General features: G+C 39.9%; 1 protein-coding gene across 1 annotated transcript; it reads right to left on the minus strand.

Annotated features, from left to right (window-relative positions):
- Positions 1-466: 466 nt before the first annotated feature.
- Positions 467-13,637, minus strand: LOC118810844 (ATP-binding cassette sub-family E member 1). The gene is made up of 18 exons (XM_036574939.1): positions 13,505-13,637; positions 12,364-12,522; positions 12,002-12,087; positions 11,705-11,802; positions 11,507-11,624; positions 10,830-10,967; positions 10,664-10,733; positions 9,141-9,237; positions 8,369-8,458; positions 6,972-7,093; positions 6,380-6,601; positions 4,854-4,913; positions 4,710-4,768; positions 4,496-4,606; positions 4,051-4,194; positions 1,644-1,765; positions 1,368-1,479; positions 467-758 (listed from the first exon to the last, which is right to left on the minus strand). Exons 2-18 carry the CDS (start codon positions 12,464-12,466, stop codon positions 711-713), a joined length of 1,800 nt encoding a protein of 599 aa, XP_036430832.1. The 5' UTR covers positions 12,467-12,522; positions 13,505-13,637; the 3' UTR covers positions 467-710.
- Between the last annotated feature and the right edge of the window lie 9,660 nt (positions 13,638-23,297).

Genomic DNA, 23,297 nt, shown 5'->3' on the forward strand with positions numbered 1-23,297 from the left:
GAAGGCCATTCGATATCTGTATGTCCAAACATGTTGGAAAAAGTCTAAACTTTTCATGGGGTGTACTTACTTCTTCACATGACTGTATATATGTGTGTACTCATAAATATGTATATATTTTTCCTATGAACCACAGCACGGTTCTATACTGGAAACAACACCGGAATATGAAAGTCTTCTAACATTCATCTGTAGTCACTCCTCTAATCATATCATTTTTCATATTCAAGTGTTTTTTAACTTGTTCTACTTGAAAATACTTTTGATTATTAATGTGTATCCTAGAGGAATAGAGCTGAAATTCATACATTGAAAACACAGAGTAGGCATTCTCGTCCATATATCTTTTAATTAACATCTTAAAAGACATGGGAGTTTAGAGCCATATTTATACATATGTAATGCCAGTACATGTAGTCAGTTGCCCTCTGGTGGTCAAACACTGAAAATGCATTAAGAACAACCATGCAGAGGAGATGAGTACATTTATTGAGTGTTTCCATTAAAATACCAAGAGATAGATTATGACTCTGTGGACGTTGGTGGAAGGCCAAGCCCAGGTAACAACAGAAGCAGAAGCTAGCTTAAAGCAGCAGGTCCACAGTCCATATGAAGGACCTCATAAGCAGCAAACTCATTTCTCCTTTTTCTTACTCTCATTGAACTAAACGACTTTGGGGGATGGACGGATTGCATTGTGAGATGTGAAGCTAGTCGTCGAGGAAGAAGTAGTTGCCACCTCTCTTCTGCTCCACGTCCTGTAAATTAAAAAACAAACAAACAAACAAAGCAGACTGAGTGTAAAGGAGTGCAGTGAAAACACAAATACAAGCTTTAAAGAAATGTTGTACATCAACAAGCTGAAATCTAAAAATCTGTTTTGGTTTGGATTACATTCATATGCTGATTTATGATGTGTTCCTCACAGAAATGGCAAATACAGCAGACACTGATACAACCAAGCTAAAGAAAAGTCCATGTTATCATTATATATCCCAGTGCATGGACTGGAAGGGATAAGGAACCAAATAATAACTTTATACTGCAGCTTTTATCACCCAACACTAAATCTAAAATTATGTGTATCAAATAAAATGTCACATCCTTTTTAGACTTCAATCTGGACAGCTACAGTCTAAATGACATTTTATTGTTTCAGTAGGAAGGATGCTGTACAAGTTCAATGGTTGACTACACATGCTTCACCTGCTTCAACACAGCACCTTAGCTTAGTTAAGGGGTTTTTAATGAGCTGATTAGATGGTGTGTTGGAGCAGGAAAAACTCTAAAATGTGCACATAATGGAGCTCCCAGAATAAGGGCTGGGAAAACACTGGACTAGACAGTTGAAAATTAGCACTGTGCACCTTAATGGAATTGAGCTTGTTGATTCGTGGTCTGAAGTTGTTGGGGTCTCTCCTGAATGTAATCTCCAGGAGTGAAAGGAACTTGTTCATACCGGCAAGCAGCGTCTGTGGCCTGAGAGGCAGATTAAGAAATATTCAGGAGCATAAAAACACTCACTAAGGGTTATTCTAAGTGAAAGGAACATTCCCACAGAAGTTACGTTGCATAAAACAATTTCATCAAAAATTATTTTTGTTAATAATTTTGTCTTCAAATATCATCTCAAGCATACTTACGTGTTAGCAGTTGTCTTTTTCGATGGAACACCATCAAACACAATAACACGGTCAGCCAAGTATGTGGCCATGATGAAGTCATGCTCAACCACAAAGGCAGTTTTCTTCGCATGGAGGATGAAACCTGGGGAAATATGGCAACCACACATTTCACTAGACAAAACCAGACATTTATTACCATTCAATATACAGTACTGTTCAAAAGTATTAGGCAGCCATGAAAATTGTTTATAATTATCTTGGAAGCATGCTTTTTCCTGTAAATATTCCATATATCCCAGTAGTACTAACATTAGAATAAACACAAATAAACAAATACGGTACAATGTAACAATATTTCTCCTTCTTGGTGCACTCCAGACATCGCATAGATTTGTTAAATTCCATCAGGAGCACAACTGACTTAATTTCATGAAGGATTGTTTAGATAAACTAGAGCTTCTTCAAGGAAAGGTTTGGAAATGGTTAAGCTAACACACTAACACAAACAAAATAACAATGAACTGTTTATTCGTCCATTTGATTTATTATAACATTGGTATTTCTTACAAACCAATAAATGCTTACTGCCCAGATTAACAACCTTACATACATTTTTTCAGAAAAATTGACCGGTCAAATTACAGGTTTGTACAGGTTGACCTTTTGAAAATAAGTTAATGCATCCTCTACAGAGAACACACTTGTGCACATTTTAATGCACAATTACTGTTTGTGTGTTTACTGGCTGATTTGAATATATTGGAGAAAAAATAAAACATAAAATGTGGCCTATGCAACAGCTGAAGCACATTTTATGCTGCATGTCTTATTTTTTCCACAATGTGTTAACTCAGCAAGTGACTAGAAACTGTGCACTCAAATTAACACATATATCTCATATACACAGACACACCCTAATGAGCCAAAACATGACCACTCACAGATAAAGCAAATCATAATAACGGGGCACATCAAAGTACCAGATATATTAGACTAGTTAATCTAAACCTGAAGTTATAAATATTTCGCTACCCCCTTTGCCAGCGGGCGCTTCACCACAAACCACAAATCTTTAATCCAGCACAAAAAAATGCTTTAAGCTCAGTTCAAGGCTCTCTCTCAGTAACGGGCTTATCAAACAGAAATTCATAATCGACATTAGTCAGTCTTCCATGGCTTGTACGTGGAGCCATCCAGCAGAGCTTGCACGCACTCATTAAAATGATCATGTAGCACCACCCTCCCAACCCCCAGGTTAAGAACCCCTGTACTAGACAGTAAGCAATAGTTGATTCTCATAGCGGACGGTTTGGATGCATGAGGACTGGGCAGGCAACTTCGGTGAGGGCCTGATCGTTATGGTCCAAATATTGGGTCAGAGCATCTCCGAAACAGCAATTCTTGTGGGGTGCTCCCGGTCAGCAGCGGAGAGTACCTACCAACAGTGGTCTGAGTAGGGACAAACTACAACCTGCGACAGGGTGCTGGGTGTGCAAGATGCATAGATGCAGAAGGGGCAACAAAGAATATCACGTCTGCTCCAAACTGACAAAATAGCTACTGTTTTAATGGTGGTTACACGAAGAATGTGTCAACACACAGACCATCACACCCTGTTGCGTACGGGTCTGTGTAGCCACAGACTGTTCAGAGTGCCTATGCTAAGCCCTTTTCATTGTCGAAAGAGCCAATAATAGGCATGTGAGGATTGAAACTGGACTTTGGAGTAATGAAAGAAGGTTGCATGGGCAGATGTATCCCGTTTTCTTTAACATCATATGGATAGCAAGGTACGTGTGCAGTGTTTACCTGGGGAACTCATGGCACCAGGGCGCACTGTGGAAAGAATACAAACTGGTGGAGGGAGTTGATGCTCTAGGCAACGTTATACTGGGACACCATGGGTCCGGGATGTGGATGTCATTTTGAAACATGCCATCTACCTAAACAACATTGCAGACCACGTTTACCCTTTCATGGCAAAGTTATTCTCCAATGACAGTGGCCTCTTTCAGCTGGATCATGTGCCCTGCCACACTGCACATGTTGTTCAAGAATGGCTTGACGAACATGATTAAGAGTTCAAGGTGTTGCCCTGGCCTCCAAATTCCCCAAGTATCAATCTGATTGAGCATCTGAGGGATGTACTGAAACAACTTCAATCTGCGACGGCTACAAGTCCCAACTCATAGGACTTAAAAGATCTGCTACTAATGTTTTGATGCCAGATACCACAGGGTACCACCAGAGGTCTTTTAGAGTGCATGCCTCGGCGGGTCGGAGCTGTTTCAGTGGCGTGGGGAGGACCAAAAGCATATTAGGCTCATTTGGTTCATCAGTTTATATACTTTAACTTTATGATTTTGACTGCAGAAACAGAGATCAGGGTGAATATTGTAGCAGAGACCTGTAATTAAAGAAGTTACCGTTTGATAACTCTGGCAGCCATCAGACGCTGCTCTGAGTCCAGGTAGGCCGAGGGCTCGTCTATCAGGTAGACGTCCGCTGGTTTACCCAAACACAGGGCCAGCGCCACCCTCTGAAGCTCTCCTCCTGACAAGTTCTGAACCTGTGAACCAGCACACAAATTTTAGGCTTAAAACACAGCAAGACTCTTTCACCTTCTAAATCCTCCTAAACCTTAATGATTATTGAGAGTTCAGGGAGAATTTCACAAAGAAAACAAAGCCTTAAGCTAGGATCAGACACCTGGATTTTTTTCTGTTTCAGGTGATTATGGTCATACAAACCACAGACCAGAGCTCAAAACTATAAAATTCTTCATACAATGCTCCTCTTTTGAAAGGTCCATCAATGCCTTTTGTACTTATTGCTAATAAAGGTCAGAATACATAATGGCAAACACTCACATCCTGATCTATGATGCTATCAATCTGCATAGGCTTCATGACGTCCGTGACGAACTGCGGGTGTGTGTACGCATCTCTGATCTTCTCGTGGAGCAGGGCACGCACACTACCCTGCAGACACACACACAGACCACACACAGCAAGCATTAGGGGTTAGTAGGGGTGCTAACCAGTACCCATGATACACAAGGTGTAGAACAGCACATCATCGTACTTTGAATTTGGGGCTGATCTTTTGAGGTTTGTAGCTGACGTTGAGAATCGGAACCTCTCCTGGAACGGAAGAGATAGAATTTAGACTGTTACATATACAGGGAGCAGCGAAAAACAGTAATACTCACAGAATAAAGTCACTCACCCCCATCATCTGGTTTTAGTCGGCCAGCAAGCATCCTGATAAATGTGGTTTTGCCCGTGCCTGAAAGAATTGATTTGATATTAATACTATTTCACATGGAGAAATAGTAAACAATGAGGGTTCTTACACTCTCCACAACCACATGTACTGCTGTGACTGCCAAGTATCCCACTTTTGTGTCTACTTTTGTGCCTACTTTTGTTTTTTCATCCTTCAGCCATTCTCTCCTATCTACACCCATTAGCAATAAGAATAGTATTATTGATATTATGATTATTAAACTGAAGCTAATGATCACTATTAAGTTGAATCAAGAGCAGCAGGGAAATCACTAAAATGTGAATGTGTTTAGGATTTGGATCAGAGTTACGAACCAATTTCCCAGACGAGAATTAAGCCTAGACCTGCGGGGTATTTCACAAAGCAGGATTTTTAAGTTTAGCCAGCTAACTTAAGCTCAAAGTCATGCCTGTCCAATAGAAAAAAGCTGAGGGAGGTTTATATTGGACAATTCCTCAGCTTTGGGCTCAAGTCGTCTGGTCAACTGAGAAATCCTATTTTGTAAAATACTATCATGAAGCAGGATTTCTAGCTTAGCCAACTAACTTTAAGCTTAGTTCGATCTAACCATGGAACCTTGTCATGATGATGGATGAACTTTAACAGGGTACTTCACCATGGTAACTTATTCTGCATGCCTAACATGCACAATCAGGAAATGACGAAGGTGGACCCCTCTGGCCATTATTTTTTTCCTTCGTGACGTTTGTGGCATCCATTATGCAAAGAACACCGATTTTCATACTACTAGATGTAAAGAATATAAAGCGATTATTACTCCAATAAGCACTAATGTAGTGAAAGCACTACATTACTACTACTTTTTGGTTATTAATGTTTACTTATTACATATTTACATTGAAAAAACAAACAAACAAACAAACAAAAAAAAAACAACCCATGACTCAACCTCATGTTTCACATGACTGGCTGATTGTCACAGGTGTCACACTTTTGTGTGCACACACATAAGGACTAAATATAGCTTGAGTATCTAAACCTGGCTTAACAGACAAAGCTGGAAATCATCTTTGTGAAATGAGTTAACCGCCGTTCTGTTTGTTAGATTGTGTGAAGCTGAAACTTAGAAATTCCGTCTGTGCTAAACTTTTTTTTGGGAGACAGGCCCCTGGACTACACAGCATTCTCAATGGAGATTCTTTATTGAAAAGAAAATGCAGTCCAAGGCTCGGTTTAATCCCTGTATGGAAATGGACTCTATATGTATTTGCAAATTTAATATTTATTTTATTCATTTGTATGCACATTAATAAACCTAAAAGTACAACTGTTAACCAACTAGCTAATTTTCAACTCTAATACCTAAGGTCTAATGTTATACATCAGAAACAATTCAAAATAAACAAAACAAACGATAAAACTAAGACTATAACAAGCATAAAGCACATCAACAACGAAATAACAAAAACATCTACATAGTTTCTTCACTCTCAGCTGCGCCTCACCATTCTCTCCAAGCATGACCATGATCTCAGAGTCCGTGAACTCGCCCTCCACAATCTGCAGCTCAAAATCCCCCATGACCTTCTTCATGTTGGGGTACTGGTAACGGCACATCTTCTTCACCTCCTCCTCCGTGGCTGTTTCAGCCACCTTAAACACCAGGGAGGCCTCTCGGAACCGAAGGTTCTCCGTCGGCACATATCCATCCAGGAAGATGTTAATGCCTAGGATCAACATGAACATGCGGGGTTAGAGCTGTCCCTAGAGCTGTCTCTATACCCTGTCTTCTTAATTCTGGTGGCGTCAACTGAGAAACTGTTGTTCTGTACGTGCAGTAACTGTAGAATACCAAGACCATTTAAAGGGATCGGTCAAACATAATTTCTAATATGTCTAACAATGAATAAAAGATAGTGCTAGTTAGCATAAGCAGTGGCAAAGCATTTTACTGTTAGATTTCACAATATTTAGCACTCACTGCTTCCTTTCAATGGTTCACTGCTGCAACTCCTTTTTGGTAAACTATTCTTTACACGTCAGAAATGTACATGGACACATTCGGATATCTTTTCAGCAAGTGGAAGTGTTCAGTACCTTCTCGGACGCTGAAAGGCATAGTAACAACGCCGTATGCACTGGGTACTCCATACAGACAGCAGATGAAGTCAGACAGGTAGTCCAGAACACTGAGGTCATGCTCCACAACAATAATGTACCTACAGAAATTCAGAGAGAAAGAGCAGAGGCCAGGGTTAATGTTATGTAGAATATTGATAACAGCAGAAGTGGGCAATATGATGATAGAGAGAGGACAGAGAATGATTTGCACTCTGAGCAATCTGAAAAGCCCTGTTTGGAAATACTTCAGAGCAGAACTTAAAGGTCTGCAGACGGCAAAATTGTAGAACTTCAAGATAAAGTTGTATGCAAGCTGTGTAAGCTATACTTAGCCTACCATTCCAGCACTAGCAGCCTGAGGGCACATCTTGAAAATATGCACCCAAACGCATCCAATTTAGTTCACCTCCAAAAATTCACCTTCCCCCGGATAAAGCATGGTCACAGGGGTGTGCTAACACAGCACTGAACCAATGGAAAACGAAATGGGTGAATAACATGGCATGCCTCAATTTAATAATCCAGTTCACAGCAAAGCGAAGATTTACACCTTTCTTAAAACTTTTTAGTAGTTGCAGTGTTGTTTAGAGCTGATTTCTTCTCCGTGAATATGTGCACACCCAATGATGTGATTCATGAAGGGAAACGTGAATTTGAGGGGCAATTGTATCTGATGCATGTATTGTACTGGTTTGCCCTCTTATGGATATGAAGCACGAAACCAGATATTTGAACAGTTCGAACCTGTGTGTTCATCATTTTTGGTCAATTCTGATAGCCCTAGTCATGAGACAAATCATTGAGGTATATGCCCCAATGAGTGTTGAAACTTGTAGCACTTTAAATTTCATTTTAAATGTTTGAATGGTGCTGACCAATCAAAAATGCTGTGAAACGCTGTGTGTGAAAAGCAGTAGTGCATAACTTAGTCATTTTGTGGTCTATGTATTTCTTCCTTTAGGGGAGTAGAATATTTGTTTCACCGTGGTATTGAGCCACACTTAGCCCTGTTCAACTGGATTTAGTGGGGTACAGTATGAGTTTTGATTTCAATTTTTAAATTAAGGTACTAGTGCATTGTGTCTGTGTGATAAAATATTGTGACATAAATCATGTATCGTGAAAATGTCTTTAAGTATTGTGATATGACATTTTTTCCATATTGCCCACCCCTAAATAACAGCAAATACAAAAAATATACTAGTGTTCTCAGTTGAAAACCCTTGGCTGTCAACTGCTTTGGCATAATGGATCCGAAACTTTGAGGCATTTGTCTTGGTTCCTGTTTCAGTTGTAAAGCACTCATGAAAGACACAAGTGAACAGTCATATGTGGAACTGCAGTGATATGTAGCTCTACTGGGAACCGCTCACCTGTCTGGTGTGATAAGGGAGCGAATAGTGATGGCAGCTTTCAACCTCTGCTTCACATCCAGGTAACTGGAGGGCTCGTCAAACATGAAACTGACACACGAAGGACAAAGAGAAGCGGCACAAGGACAAGTTCATTCATGAGCACGACAAAAGGTGGCACGTTACAAAGTAGCGGACAAATTCAGGTTTGTGAATAACAAATCATCTATCATAAAATACTGTAAGACTGTTTTACATTCACAGATTAATCCTAGTTAGGGCTAGACAGGGCTGCAACTATCATACTTTCATTTTTGAACATTCTGTCGATATTATCTAAAATAATCTATAAAAATAAGAAGCTCAACACATGATTCAAATTATTATTACTTTATTACTATTAACTATTGTTATTACAACTATTTGGACAAATCTTGTAATTGAATGTGTCATTTATGCAAATTGCTTTACCATTATCAAATATTTTAATTATGAAATTAAATGAAAATCATCAAATTTGTTGCAGTCCTAATCCTAGTCTTAGTCTTAAATGGTAATTCAGGAAGAAAATCCATGTTGACAGTCGACAGGCTGAAACTGTTAACACAGAAACCATGTGGGAAACCCAAATTGCTCCTTCACAGTATCTACACACTGCCACCAGTACAAGATGAAATTACATCCTTAAGGAAAGGAACCTAATTATGCTTGAATGTGCACCTCCACACACTGCCCTAAACACGTTTAACTTCATACCCTAGTGAAGTGTAAAAATAGTATTTTAGGACCTTACATGTCAGCCCTCTGGATGCACACCACAGCACAGGCAAAACGCTGCAACTCTCCTCCTGACAGATCCTCAACATTCCTGTCCCTGAGATGAGTCAGATCTGTGTCAACACAAAGATCAACAATGCAAAAAACTTGCTCTTTTCATTGAGATTAAAAGATCTGAGACTACAGTTACCACTATCACAATATATTCACCTACACTGTACCTACAGGTCATCCAAACCATAAAGGGTGCGTTTATACTTGTAATTCAGCTTCCTTGGTGTGGATCAAAGCAGACAATGACAAATTGCTGCATTTTAGTTGTGGTTTGCTTAGCGTTCACAAGAACCTGTTTAACATCGAACCAAAAGATGTAAACAAAAGTCACAAGAGTAAAAGGCCAGAACTGTTTAGGCAGATTTTATGATGTACAATAACTGCGATCATGTCCACTGAACTTTCTGAATTATGTTGTTCTCCGTTCTATGTGAGCTCGGTTTTATTTATGTCTTGTTTTATCTGTCATTTGATATTAGACCAATAAACCACGGTAAGTCTCTGCATTACTGTGTATTTGCATGACGCCAAACGGGGTGAAGTCCCTGTAACATCCTGAAGTGGCTTACTGCTTTTACAAAACAGAGAAACCTTGTTGCCTTATTACACTACAACTTATGTGTGCAGACAAATGTGCACATTGAGTATTTAATGATTTCAAACATGCCTCAGACTGATTTCAAAACCAAAACTATCCATTCTATTATTATCAGAGTTATGGAGAGACGATAAAACACATATACATGTCAAAACAGCATCAGAAACTGTTCTTTTCCACATATGAAATAAGTAATGCAAGAGGGGAGACAATGGCTCATTCTGTCTTTGGTCTATATGCGCTCATACTTTAAACGACCTGCACCAGAGATCGTTTTAAAGTTAACCGAGACCGACCAGGTTGCTAATTTGGTGCACACCAGAGTTGGGATGGCAGTGTTCTCTCTTGCTCTAATTTGCAACAGGGTTCGTTTTAATTGAGCCAAATTTTCCCAATCCTGAATGCACCCTAAAGCAATAGCTTGGCAAAAAAAAAAAGACAAACCCACACAATTTCCCCCCTTACCCAAAATGTAGTGGGTGTGTAAAGTTTGAAGCTTTAGTTTTACGCCTGAACTACAAGGCTAATGTAGCTAACACATAACGGAAGCTTAACCTCCACTAACTACACTTGGCATGTAGTTCAAATCAACACACTTATCACAAACAGTTAACAACTTACTTATATGGTTTATGACACTGTAATGGGCAAAAATAGGCATAAGTACATAGCATAGAAAAAAAAATGTAGTAGTAATCTTGAAGCCTGAACTTCGTCTGAATTTTTGCCACGATAACTGTATTTGGGGTAATGGACGAACTGTGCAAATTATTTGCAGAACTTTAAAACTCTTTGCATTATAAAAACTACTGCATTTATACCTACATACCTAATCTACTCGTTCCAACTCACTTTACAGTGTATGATCTTTTCTCTTGTGAGCATACCAAGTTGTTCGCAGACAACTCCCTCCGTCTTAGTGTCATCCTTCCTGCTCAGAATAGAGCCCACACTGCCCTACGAAACAAGTCACAAGATTTAGGATTAACTTTTATAACTAATCAACACCAACAAGCAAAACCACAAGCAAAAACCTGCACCTGGCCTACTGACCTTGACAGTCTTGGGGATCTGGTCCACGTACTGAGGCTTCACAATGGCCTTCAGGTCATCCTCCAGGATTTTGGTGAAGTAGTTCTGCAGCTCAGAACCTCGGAAGTAGGCCAGGATCTCCTGCCAGTCAGGGGGGGCCTGTCAAAAAGAAAAAGACATTAGTACATTGTTTATTACATCTTAACCAGAAAATGCCTGAATTAAACTATATTGTGGTAAACAGTTTTCTTAAAGTAAACATAGAAAGTCCTGTTCTTTCAAGTATTATATAAATTGCATTGGGCCATGTAACCTGGCAGATGATTACTGAGGCAGCGGGCTAATCCCATTTTTAACGCTGAAATATATATATTTTTTTAATTATCCTTCATTTGTAACAGGCAATTATTCATGTGTATAATTATTTTGATCTATTAAATGAAAGCATTGCTTTCTTCTCTGATAACTGCTGTACCATCTACTTTTCGTAATGAGAGGGAAATGAATTTGTAAAATTATTTAATAAATAATTTATTCATTCATTCACTGTGAATTACATTCTGCATGAATTCAGTCCTGGTACTTCAAGTATGAACGAACTAATGCCAGCTCTGCCTTCAATAATGCCTGAGAAATAACTCTAAAACAAAGGTCAAATTGGATTCTTCCTCATACATACATTCCTATCCTTGACTCACGTCATATTTCCCTAGGTTTGGCTTCTGTTTGCCTGCAAGGATCTTAAGCGCTGTAGACTTTCCAATACCATTTGTGCCGACCAGTCCTAAAACCTCTCCTGGTCTGGGGATAGGTAACCTGTATAGATGAAAACAAGACAGTTTTAGCTTATGCATTTCCATCAAACATTATCCAGCAGATCAATCTGACCCTCTTACCTGTGCAATTTGAAAGAGTTGGCACAGTATCTGTGAGTAGTCTCTTTCTCCAGGTTGCTTGGCAGATTGACAATGGCCAAGGCCCCAAACGGACATTTCTACAGAAAGAATTCAAATAAAATAAAACTCATATATACAATAATTCAGCATGACTTGTCTATTTTATACTTGCTTCTGGGCGATGGCCTTGCAGCCAAAATATGAAAGCCAATAAAATCTGACAGCACAGAGTGATGCTTGTTACCTATACTAAGTGTTTGCAAATTTTCCAAAAGTTTGAAAAAACGCTTCACATACCTTAATGCAGATACCACATCCTATACAGAGTGATTCAGATATCCAAACAATTTTGCTCTGTGGAGTGACCTCTATACACAATTTGCCTGCAAGCATAATTTACAATTAGACAAAGTGGCTGGAACACAAAAAGCCATACAAATTTAGTTATTAATTCTAAAATGAATCAAAGTAAAAAAGAAAAGATTATTACTCCTGGAACACAACTACCTCTTTTATAACTACTGTTTTGCTAACCACTATTTTGTTCCACTGAATATATGATTCAGATGAGAATTGATTTGAATATATGGATAGTTAACAACAGTCTACGTGTGTATAAATGATATGTTAACAGCAGCAGAAGCCTCCTCTGTTCTTACCCATTCGAACCACTGGGCAGCTCTTCTTGCATTCTTGCCTGCATTTCTTTGGCTTGCACTTGTCATGGTTGACTATGGCAATTCGGGTTGGTTTTTCAGACATCCTGCCTGACTCTCATCAGAATGGGCTGCGGAGAGCCCCTTTCTGGACCTTAAACACTGCAGAAACAGGGTTAGAACATTTCATGACCTCATCAACACATGACAACAGCAGCCCCTTTAAACTCTCCAGACTTATATCAATGAACCGTCTCAGATGTCTAAGCAATAACAGAGCAGCAGCAATTCACATTCAGACACATGCAAAATGATTGCTGGGTACTGCAGTTTAGTGCTTTCCATAAATAATGCTATACAAGGCTCCTTCACTTTCTATGTGACTCTTTCCCTCAAGACTATTTTACTTTCTAGACCTCCTATGTTAAGTTTTCTTTCTTTCTCTGTGTCATTAACCATTTGATAGCAAAGGATTGCATTAAATGTAGTAGGTATTAGAGAGACTAAGTACAGAATAATATTTATGGATTGTGTTTTTTCCTCACCCTATATTACTTTGATACACGTTTTCCAAAACACATACTGAATGCAAGTGAGTACTGAGTGTTCATGATTATATATACACAACCACTGTCTTTACTCCAGAACTCTTGATGAACCATCGTTTTTAAGAGTGTCTGGATAAAAAAACTAAACGTACAGTCCAGAGCTGCTGCTGCTGCTACTCCAGGACCAAAAGTGGAAACACTGCCCTGAGTGTGCGCTCATCAGCAGTTTGGAGGTTTCTCACTGGAGCCATCACCAAGCAGAGCAACTAACTCACAGGCCAGAGCCTCTCTAAACGGCCCAAAACAAGGCAGACAGCGAGGAGCGATTTCAACTCGCCTCACAAGCCTCATCGTCTTACTCGAGAGTCCCCGTTGTATAAACTCCACTAATGCAGCCTGGCGTCTTGCAATCAGATGAACTCGTAACTTGCCACTATAAGCACCAACAGCTGGGAGTCTGAAGCGAAGCTAAGCTAAGCTAACTGGTAGCCACACGTCATTCCAGCCAACCGGCGAGGCAGAACACAGCACCGTAAAAGCTACACAGTGGCTAATATTCCTACAACAAACTTTTTCAACAACTTGTGTGAACTCACCTCGAAATATTCTGACCTCCTCAATGTGATTTTTATTTGTTTTACAGGTGCCGCACCGTTTTTCTCCCTGCAACGTGGAGCAGCTCAGACGGATAGGAATATGGCGGTATGGAAAGCTTTAAGGACCAAAACTAGTCAAAACAACTTCGCAATCTAACAAATGACATCACCGAAGGGGCGAATGGGAATGGCGTCATACCTGTCCCTGTGAGGTAATTACAATTTCTCACTGTTTCAAGTAAGTGCACGCAAATTAATATATTGAGGCCACCATTTACTATATTGAGTGCGCAATTTATTATATTGAGGCCAGAAAATAATATATGGAGGCCACCAGTTGAGAGAAACTTAACCTGTGGGCTCAGTGTATTAATTTGTGGCCTCAACACAGTACTTTGTGCTCTCAACATATTAATAGGTTGCCACGTCTTATTAAAAAATAATCACCACATCACCTTTGGGTCTCTAAATCTGCGCAGTAAATGGTACATCTGAAAATTTGTAAAAGGCAGTATTTGGTCAATTATTAGGCTAAATGAAAAAAAAAACACTCTGATGTGTCTGGTTAATATCCACAATACACAATGTTCTGTCTCATTATCCAATCAGAATGAGGTACAGTCTCGGCCTCAGATGCTCTGCCCATAATAATAAACTTCAAAAATTACAGGTGTGACCAATCACAGAGAAATCCAAGTGTTGTAACAAATAATAATAATAAAAACTATGAAAAAAAAATTAATGATTAAAATGTAACCAAGTAAAAAGTAATTACTTAGATACTTCATTACTCATACGAACACTATGAATGAGACGTGAGGAAATGCCACTAAACTCTCGGAAAGCTATTACATGAAATGGCTATAAATACTTTGCCTGAGACTTTTTTTCCCTTTGTGATTTACCACTATTTTACCATCATTACATATAAAACTCAGAAGACACATGTAGGTTCACTGATGATTTTGAATAGTAAATAAAACAGTTATGTCTGCGTTGCAGACATTATGGCCACTTGTTTGTTTCACCACCATTGATTCTACATTAACGTAGTATGGGTAGGAAATAATTAATTATGAAGTTCTACTCCTGAAAAAAAAAGTTGCAGAGTTAAAAGCGTATACTCCACCCATTAGCATCATACCACCTGCATGCGTTAAACATCACACACTGGCCTCTAACTCGGCCAAGTTATTTAAGCAATCTCAACTAGCTTATGTGGTTTCTGACACTGTATGGTATGCAGTTATCTATAAAAATAGACAAACAATAGACACTGATATGTCCTGAGCCTGTGCAACATCCTACATCCCTACAAGTGTTAATGCATAATTACTTTATATTTGATTAGCATCTCAGCCACTTTTAAACCACCACTGTCAGAACACAGTACTCAACCACTAGTTTAACCACTAGATTTAGTTACAAGTTAGTCACCACACCTGGCCCCCTCCTGGTCCTTCATTAATTCATTGTGATATGTGGGCCACAAGTAAATGTTGATGGATTGGGCCCTATCAGTGTTGAATTCAACATAACTGCTACTACTGTTTTAGCTACAGTGTACATTGTTCATTTATAGTCCATGATGATAAATAGTGGGGTAAAATTAATACAGCACCCTTGTAGCTCCAGTGCTTTCTTTAATTGCAACAATTTTAGGTTTACAAATGACCTTATCTAACACTTGCAGCTATATGGAGACTTGGAAGAATCCTCACTTAATCTGTCTTTAATACAAACTAAGGTGAGTTTAATTAGGTTATTTACCGGCATCTTTTGTTACAGACATCTGGTATATCGCAACCTTGTGAGGTGGTGCTGGGCGTATACACTGGGAGTGTAGTTATCTCCTCGGTCTTGGCCCCTATGCCTTCATATTAATGAGCGCAGCACGAGTAGGACGTCATCAGGGGGCGGTAATGTTGTTTGACTGATTTGCCTACTGTGACGACAACACGTCATCCGCGCCTATAGACCACTGTAGTCATGTCGCCATTTTGTAATTGCCGCAATATTCTTATGCCCATATTAGGAACTCCGGGTCTAAGCTTCATTTTTTTTTGGCCAGAATGAATAGGGTTTTTGAATAATCGCCTCAATCTCACCCTGTGTTAAATAAAAATGTTCAGAACCAGATACGTTTTGTCCTGTGAACATTTTTCCCCGAATACCACTGGATCCTCCGAATTACCAGGTCGTTAAGAGTTGAAATATGAATATTGCTACATGTAAGTTAAAGCTACTGCGCACTGAATTCACGTCATTAGACTGGCAGCCTCCTTAAGTGGGTTTTGGCAGTAAACATTTCCATGTTCAGACTGAGGGCAGATGAAAAGAAGTCAGAACAAAATCACCAGGTTTCCCTGCAGTTCTCTGTTCTTCGTTTGATGCTCACTGAAACACGATAGATCTTTCCTTTTAGCTTGATTTGAAAAGATCTACAAACGTACCTACACTCAGGCTAATCCAGTACAGACTCATCTTAATATCACTGCTCACCCCCTGATAAACTGCTTTAATGCTGGTAACATTTTTCTAAGGACATTCACCAGCTTTTTGTTCGAATTTTCCCATTCCAACTTAAATGGTGCAGCAGTCACGTTCTGAACTGCTGCACCATTTAAGGTGGAACAGGAAAATTCGAACAAGCAGCCGGCGAAAAAGAAGCTGACTTTAGCTTAACTTATTTTTGCTGTTTCACCGAACTAACAGGTCAGTATTTTGTCTCGTTTGCTAATGTTTGTAATAGACAGTCACAGCTGCTGCACCATTTAAGATAGAACGGTAACATTCAAACAACAAGCTGTGAAAAAAGAAGCTAAATTCAGCCTCATAGTTTAATGATAAGGAGTTTTAGCCTATCACAATATCCTACCCAGAGGTATTATTTATGGGCATACCTGTAATTACGCGCTATGGTAGAAGATTTTGATATTGCACAGAGGGATCATCAGATCACCGCCCCAGCCCGCCTTAGTTTCGTGTAGCTTAGTGACATCAAATTGATGCGTAGTAGCTTTAGCTCGCATGTAGCAATAGTATTATAGCTCTTTACGACCTTGTAATTCGGAGGATCCAGTGGTATTCGGGAGAAAAATGTTAACAGGACAAAACGTATCGGGTTCTGAACAATTTTACTTAACACAAGGGGCGATGGAGGCCATTTCTCGAAAACCCTTTTTAAATGGAGAAATGGAGCTTAGACCCGGAGTTCCTAATATGAGCATAACGAGGATTACAGAATGACGCACGACTACAGTGGCCTATAGCAGAGTTGAACCAGAGGGGCGCTGCAGAGGCGGAACTGACCATGATAAAAATTATATTTTTACAGTTTGGAAAGATGTGTTCACATTTAAGCAAGGCTGGTATATTTTATTATTACATAGCAGTGCATTTCAACTGTTAATGAAAAAAGGTCATAGGGTGTAGTTACTCGTTAAAGAGTAAAGGGTGTATTTTGCGTTACTTCGGCAAAGTGAAGAGCAGAGGATTCTAATGAGATGGGTGATATTTTTCTGCAGTTAACTGTATCATAACGTGCTTATATCTGTATTTGTATGTGTGGATAGCCTGAATGTTAAATGTGTGGCTGATTAATAACTAAAATACATCAAGTTTATCGGCGGCTATCATTGTTTTTTTGTTGACGCCCCCAACTCGGGGCTCATTGAAAAATCAGAGCTTCCCACTAGTAAATACGACATAGTGGTGACGTTCATGTGCATTCACCTCATATTTCCGATATTTCCGACAGGACTTCAAGGCAGCAACCGCACACTCGATTTAGAGGTTTAACAAAGGATCAGGTAGACTGGAGCTTGTTTTGACAGAGCAACATATAACGTTAGCTCCTTATTAAACCCATGGATTTACAGCTTTATCCAAACCAGTGTTAAACTGAGACTAAACGGCTGCTAGGTTAATGACAAAGCAATAGCCCCTCTAATTCCAGTTCATTTCCCTACCTGCTAAAGAGAAAGCTCTAACCGTTTATAATAACCACGATTGACGACTGGTCTTTTTGGTCGTTTTATTTCACTCTAAAGCCTATAGTTTACCTTATTGGCTAATAAGAAGCGATACACTGCATTGTTCTGTGCTCTCACATAAACGTGTTCATTTACGTAAAATCCATCAAAGCTTTAACTTTTCTCTGTTGAGTGTGAAAATAAAGGCAAAAACACTCGTTCTGTGGCCGCTAGCATAAATGCTAATAGCGTTAGCTAACCTAGCTAATTTAAACACCGTCAGACCAAACGGCCTCAGAGAAAAGGTATCAGACCAAACGCAGGCCTGGTCGAGCACATACTGGTTCGTATAACTTAGAAAACTATTATGTATCTCTATATAAATGCCAGTATATCATTTCCAGTTTTTTCTGACAGTGTTTGTTCTGACGTTCAGTTTCACCAGATCTGAGTCATGACGATGGTTTTTCTCGAGACTCGAAGTTGTTAAGCTTGAGGAATGAAGCCGTTCTGACTCGGAGGTCTGAGGATGTCCCAAAATGTACCCCGTAGCCCCGCCTAGTGCCAATTAACATATATTTGCATGTTGGTCAGTTTGAAAACGAAAACGCAAAGTCGGAAATGTAAAGTAAATCTCCAGCAGGTGGCGCTGATGTTCGTCTGCATTTGCCTTTTCATTCTGACACTTAAAGCGCGTCCGCGCCGAAAACTGAATCACAAACTGTCACTTTGCTGTTAATTTATCCATTTTGCATTTTCATTTTCATTTTGTCAGATATGCAGCCGATTGCTGTGAAAAAGAAATAAGAACGTAAACTGTGCATTTTGGTTTTAGTTTTGACACGTATTCTGCATTTCATGGAGAAAAGCCAAAGCCAAAGTGAAGCTTGGATTTTCTTTTCTCTATTAGCTTTTTCATTTTAGATTTGGCCATGAAAAACCAGAATAACGACTAAAATGAAATGACAAATAGCTGTTTTACATTTATTTTTATTTTTGTCACAAATGGCCCGTGCCCGTGTGAAAAATGAAATTGCAAATGTAGGTATTTCATTTCATTTTCAATTTTGGCAGGATATTTGCGCAGATGTTTGGAAAAAGAAATGGCAAAAAGAGGTTTGCATTTACATTTTATTGTTTTAATTTTAATTTCTTTTTTGGCTGGATTTGCCTCCCATACAAATCAGCCCTCCTACTCAAAGAAGCTTTGTGAATATGGCCCTGAAATTATAGGGCTAATTAATTAGGTAACTGTTAGTATCAGTTAATTTAAGTTAATTAGTAAATAAGTTTAGTAGCAAATGAATAGAACCTGAAAAGAACAGACATTTAAATGTTAAATTGGTCCATCGAACCTGACAAAAATACAAAATGTAACATTGAGGTACAAATGAACAGCCACAGACATGATGAGTTCCATAGCTATTAGTAGTACAGTAAGAAGACACTGTTGGTCATGAGCAATGAAAATGTAAACAAAGGCATAAATGGCAAGAACAGCTATTAAACAAATCCTGTGGTTTGCTAAAACCTAACCATAATATAAAATGATCTGTGAAAGGGTAAGCTGAGAACTTGGTGAGTAGTTGGTCATTTTGTTAGGACCCTTGTGCCATTGTTGTCATTTGGTTCATTGACCACTAGAGGCCACCATTTCCCAACAGTTATTTGTAGCCTCTCTTGTGGTCAGCTTGAATGTGCTGGAACTATCTCTCTCCTTAGATAGTTTGCTGTTACATTTACTGTGGAAACTTGGGTTTCAGATTAGGCCTAAATACATTCCTCATTCACAATGATTTACATAGTTGCCCCCTAAAACATCAGCTTGTGTTGAGGTAGAAAACACTTGTGAGCCTCAGTAATTTCCATTTTACTCATACAGGCAGTTAGGGCATAGTAAACAGATATGCAAACCGAGTTGCATTATATTGTTACTGGCGTGGGCTGAGAAAGGAGTGTGGTCAGATTGTGGGTTGTCTTGTGGGTTATCCTTCACCTGCAAGCTCAAGTTGTAGTTTTATAATCTTTGTTGCCCTGCTAGCTTTGTTACCTCATCATCGTGTAGTGATTTCTCACTTCTAGCTTTTGAAATTTTGGCAAAGTTTCACAGCCCTGGAGGAAATTCTTTCACCTTATGTCATCCATTCTCATGGATACTTTCTCTTTATAATTATGGAGGATGCAGGGTTGTGGACCAGACTACTCGTTCAGTTTCTTAACTGTGAAGAGTGCTTTGATCCTGGTCCTTATGAGAGTGTGAGCACATTTGTCTCTCTGTGGGGAAAGTAACTCAGTGACAGGCTTGGTAGGTGATGTCAGTGAGTGGAAAGTGATATCCCAGCAAACACTGGAAGTGGCCAGTGGTCCGTTGCTGTCTACTGGTGCATTTCCTTCTTGTACAAATAGTTGTGTATATGTATACTGTAATTGCACTATAATGAGGCACTAATGTGTACAATAAATAACTGTGTTTGAATGCTTCTGCAAGCCCATACACACCTGAGCTTTTGCATGGAGTCAGAGGGTTTTAGGGCAAAAGAGGCTTAGATCTCTAACAGTGAGAGGGGGATTGAGTAGTGTAGCCTGCCAGCCGGCCAGCCAGCCAACCATCCAGACTTACGTTGCAGCTGTTCTGTCTTGCACCACAACGCTTCCACTGTTCCACTTCCAATACAGCACTAATTAAAGCTGCGCCTATCGCAGCTACTGCCAGAAACCCACCACCACCACCCGCTCTGAGATCCCCCCCAACCTCCCCAACAACAGCTGCCCAAGATCGCACATTTCAATTGAGTTATTGACCGGCTCTTTTCTAAACTAAATTTACTGCTTTCACTCTTTTCCCTCCCCTGCCTTTTGATTTAATCTGGGCGTAATTGATCTCTTCACTAAGGTCTTTTTTGTCTTCTTCTACCACCCCCCCTCCCATTTTGCCACAGGGGCACCATTTGAAACAGGACGTGTGCAAGGCGGCAGCAACACGGGGAGGGTGCAGGCCAGAAAGAGGGATCCCGCTCCACTGAGGCATCTTCTCTATGGACGGCCATTGAAACACAGATGGGCCACCAACATGGATGTTTCAAATACTCTGAATTGTGATTCAAATTCCTCCACTCTTCTAGGTCTTTTTTTCATGCTGGCTGTTAATGACTGCCCGTTACATTAGTGCATGTCTCCGTAGGTGATCCAGGCAGAAATGGTGGTATCAAAAGCAGAAATCATCTGGTCCAATCTGGACTAATCACTGCACAAAAGAAAACGGTTCCAACTGCGGCTCCTCTCCTGGCCACTTCCTTTCCCTTCCACTTAAAAGTGAATTCCTGTCCAAGAAGCATACCGTTGTAGATTAGGTTGAAAATCTTTCCTGTTCTGGCAGGATAATCCCTAGGGCACGACTGCTCTGGGCACGTCGTTCTGGTTTCCGGTCAGCACGGCCACCCCTCTTGCCGGGATTTTGGGTGTTCCACTCACTCCTTGCTTTGTGGGACCAAGTCGGCTTTTGTGGTAGGAAATTTGGGGTTGTTCGTACTTGCCCACAAGAAGATCAAAATGATGGCTTCGATGTGAATGATTCATACAGAGGTTTCTGTTAAAAACAATGCAAAGGCCTATTTTGGGTTTGTGGATTGAGAGCTGGGTTCCCCCCATGGACCCTTGCATATCCGAATGTGGTACTGGGAGTGGGAGAACCTTAGATATACATTTAAACAGCTTTTCTAGGAGCTCAAGTGGCCTTCTTCCCATGCCACCCACAGCCACAACTATACCTTACTTTAGAATACTGAAGAAATGTGAATGAAAATTTGATCTTTCCTGAAAGGCCTTAGTGGTAATCCAAATGGCTGGTGCTGTACCTAAAAAAACATTTGGGAACTGTTTGTACTACAGTAAGACATTTGCCAAAAGTATGAAAGCAAGCACTGATTTCAAAATAGTTAGAAACTGTTAGTTACTATAGCTGCAAACAACCAACACAACATGTTTGTTGACATAAAACTTAACCAAAATGTTTTTCCACAGTATCCTTTTAGTTTGCAGTGATGTACCCTCATTATAAGGGAAAAGCTTTCACATTTTTCATTGATAGCAGTCCCTTACACTGACCTGTACACATTTAACGCACATTATTTGCTTAATGAAGCCTTGATGACAACATATAAACACCTAATTTAACCTGCCTGATTCAGTCAATAAAGCCTTCAGTCTGATCTGAATATAAGAATCAGGTGGCTATGATTTCAGCTACAATATAACTGCAAGAGAATCAGCAGGAACTGCAGACATTTAGATAGAGATGGGCGATATGGCAAAAATGTATCAGGATACTTAAAAGACATTAAGAGACATTTTTGTGATACATGATGCGTATCGTGATATTCTGGCACACATACACAATGCACTAGTAGTGCCACATTTAAAAAAAAGATTTTTAAGATTTTACATTTTGCACACTGTACTGCACTAATTCAGTTAAACAAGACTATTTATGCTCCTAATTTACATGCAGTTGGTCAGTGTTTTTTAACCTCTTAAAAGGCCAGTTTTATTATACACTTCTTCAACCTAAGAAAAGCTTAACTAGTTTGGATTGAAGCCCCCGTAGTTAGAGTAATAAGCTTTAGTATGTAATAAGCCTGGGATTTTAAGGGTTACGTACTGATGACATCCATGATATGCTCACAAAAGCATACTGGTTATCATGATAACAAAGTGTGTTTGATTAATAGTTAAATATTATATTGTCCACCTCTACATTCAATGAGACCATTTTGTTATATGTTGCTAAACATAATACTCACCAAAAACGCACAATTGTATGTGTATTTTTGCAAAGTTCCAGTTACTTCAAAACTTTTGGCCTGTAGATGCATTTTGAAGCTATCGCAAAGAGAATGGAGCCTAATGATGTATGTAACGAAGAAGGTGTTCTATCTTCAGCTATAAGCTTCACTGATAGGACCAGTGAACCTGCTAACCGATGGTTTTTGTTTAAGATGACAAACTTGCTGTGAAGTGTCTGCTCTCCAGGAGGGTGTTAAAATCAGAAGCAAATCCATCTCAGACTACAGTCCTGAGTCATCATGATCTAAACTCCACAGTTCAGTGTAAGCTTGTCATCATGTCTCCACCCCCCCACACCCGCACCCTCTTGGCCTTTGCCGTCGGAAACAGTGCATTGCATCTTGCGGAATGGATGCTGAAGGGCCTGCTTTACATCCCTTTTAGAGAAAGGGGCAGTCCGGGTAATGCTGGAGGTTTCTGTGGTTTTACACTTCACTACCTGTGTTTTCAGCACACACTCTTTGCAGCAACGTGGGTGGCAGGTTATACTACCATGACACACACTCCCTCCTCTGTGTGTATGTGCGTGTGTGCGCACGCACGGTTCCGTATTGTGCTTGGCTCTCCGCAGCCCTCCAAGTCATCGCTTAGCTCTTTGCTTGGAAAATGGTCAGATTGTTTCATGATGAAAGCCCGATTCCTAAAGAGGCAGTCTAACTGCAGAGGTCTAAATTAGATTTACATATTTATTGTTTTCCCTCCTGAGCGGTGCAGCATTGGGGCAGTGATGCTGCTCTGGCGGTCCATCCCGGGACCCTTTGGCCCACTTGCCATAAAAACACAGAGAAAACAACAGAGAGGGAGAAAGTAACAAGCAGGGACATTGGGCAAACTTTCCACTGCTGACTGAGTTTCCTTTCTCACTCTCCACTCTCCACGTTCACTCACACTCCTCCTCTCCCCTTCCTACCCTCCCTCGTTCCCTCCCTCCCCTCTTGTTCCCTTTATTTGTAGTGCAGTCAGTGCTTGGCATTAAA

This window comes from Colossoma macropomum, unplaced genomic scaffold (genome assembly GCF_904425465.1).
Source record: "Colossoma macropomum unplaced genomic scaffold, Colossoma_macropomum, whole genome shotgun sequence".
NCBI lineage: Eukaryota > Metazoa > Chordata > Actinopteri > Characiformes > Serrasalmidae > Colossoma > Colossoma macropomum.

Bases quoted from the DNA above. Each gene is read 5' to 3' on its own strand.
- LOC118810844 (XM_036574939.1), bottom strand. From the start codon at position 12,466: ATGTCTGAAAAACCAACCCGAATTGCCATAGTCAACCATGACAAGTGC. The intron at 11,803-12,001 runs GTATGTGAAGCG...TTCTTTCTGTAG, and splicing joins GATGTGGTATCTGCATTAAG to AAATGTCCGTTTGGGGCCTT. The intron at 4,769-4,853 runs GTGAGTGACTTT...CTTCCGTTCCAG, and splicing joins ACTAAAACCAGATGATGGGG to GAGAGGTTCCGATTCTCAAC.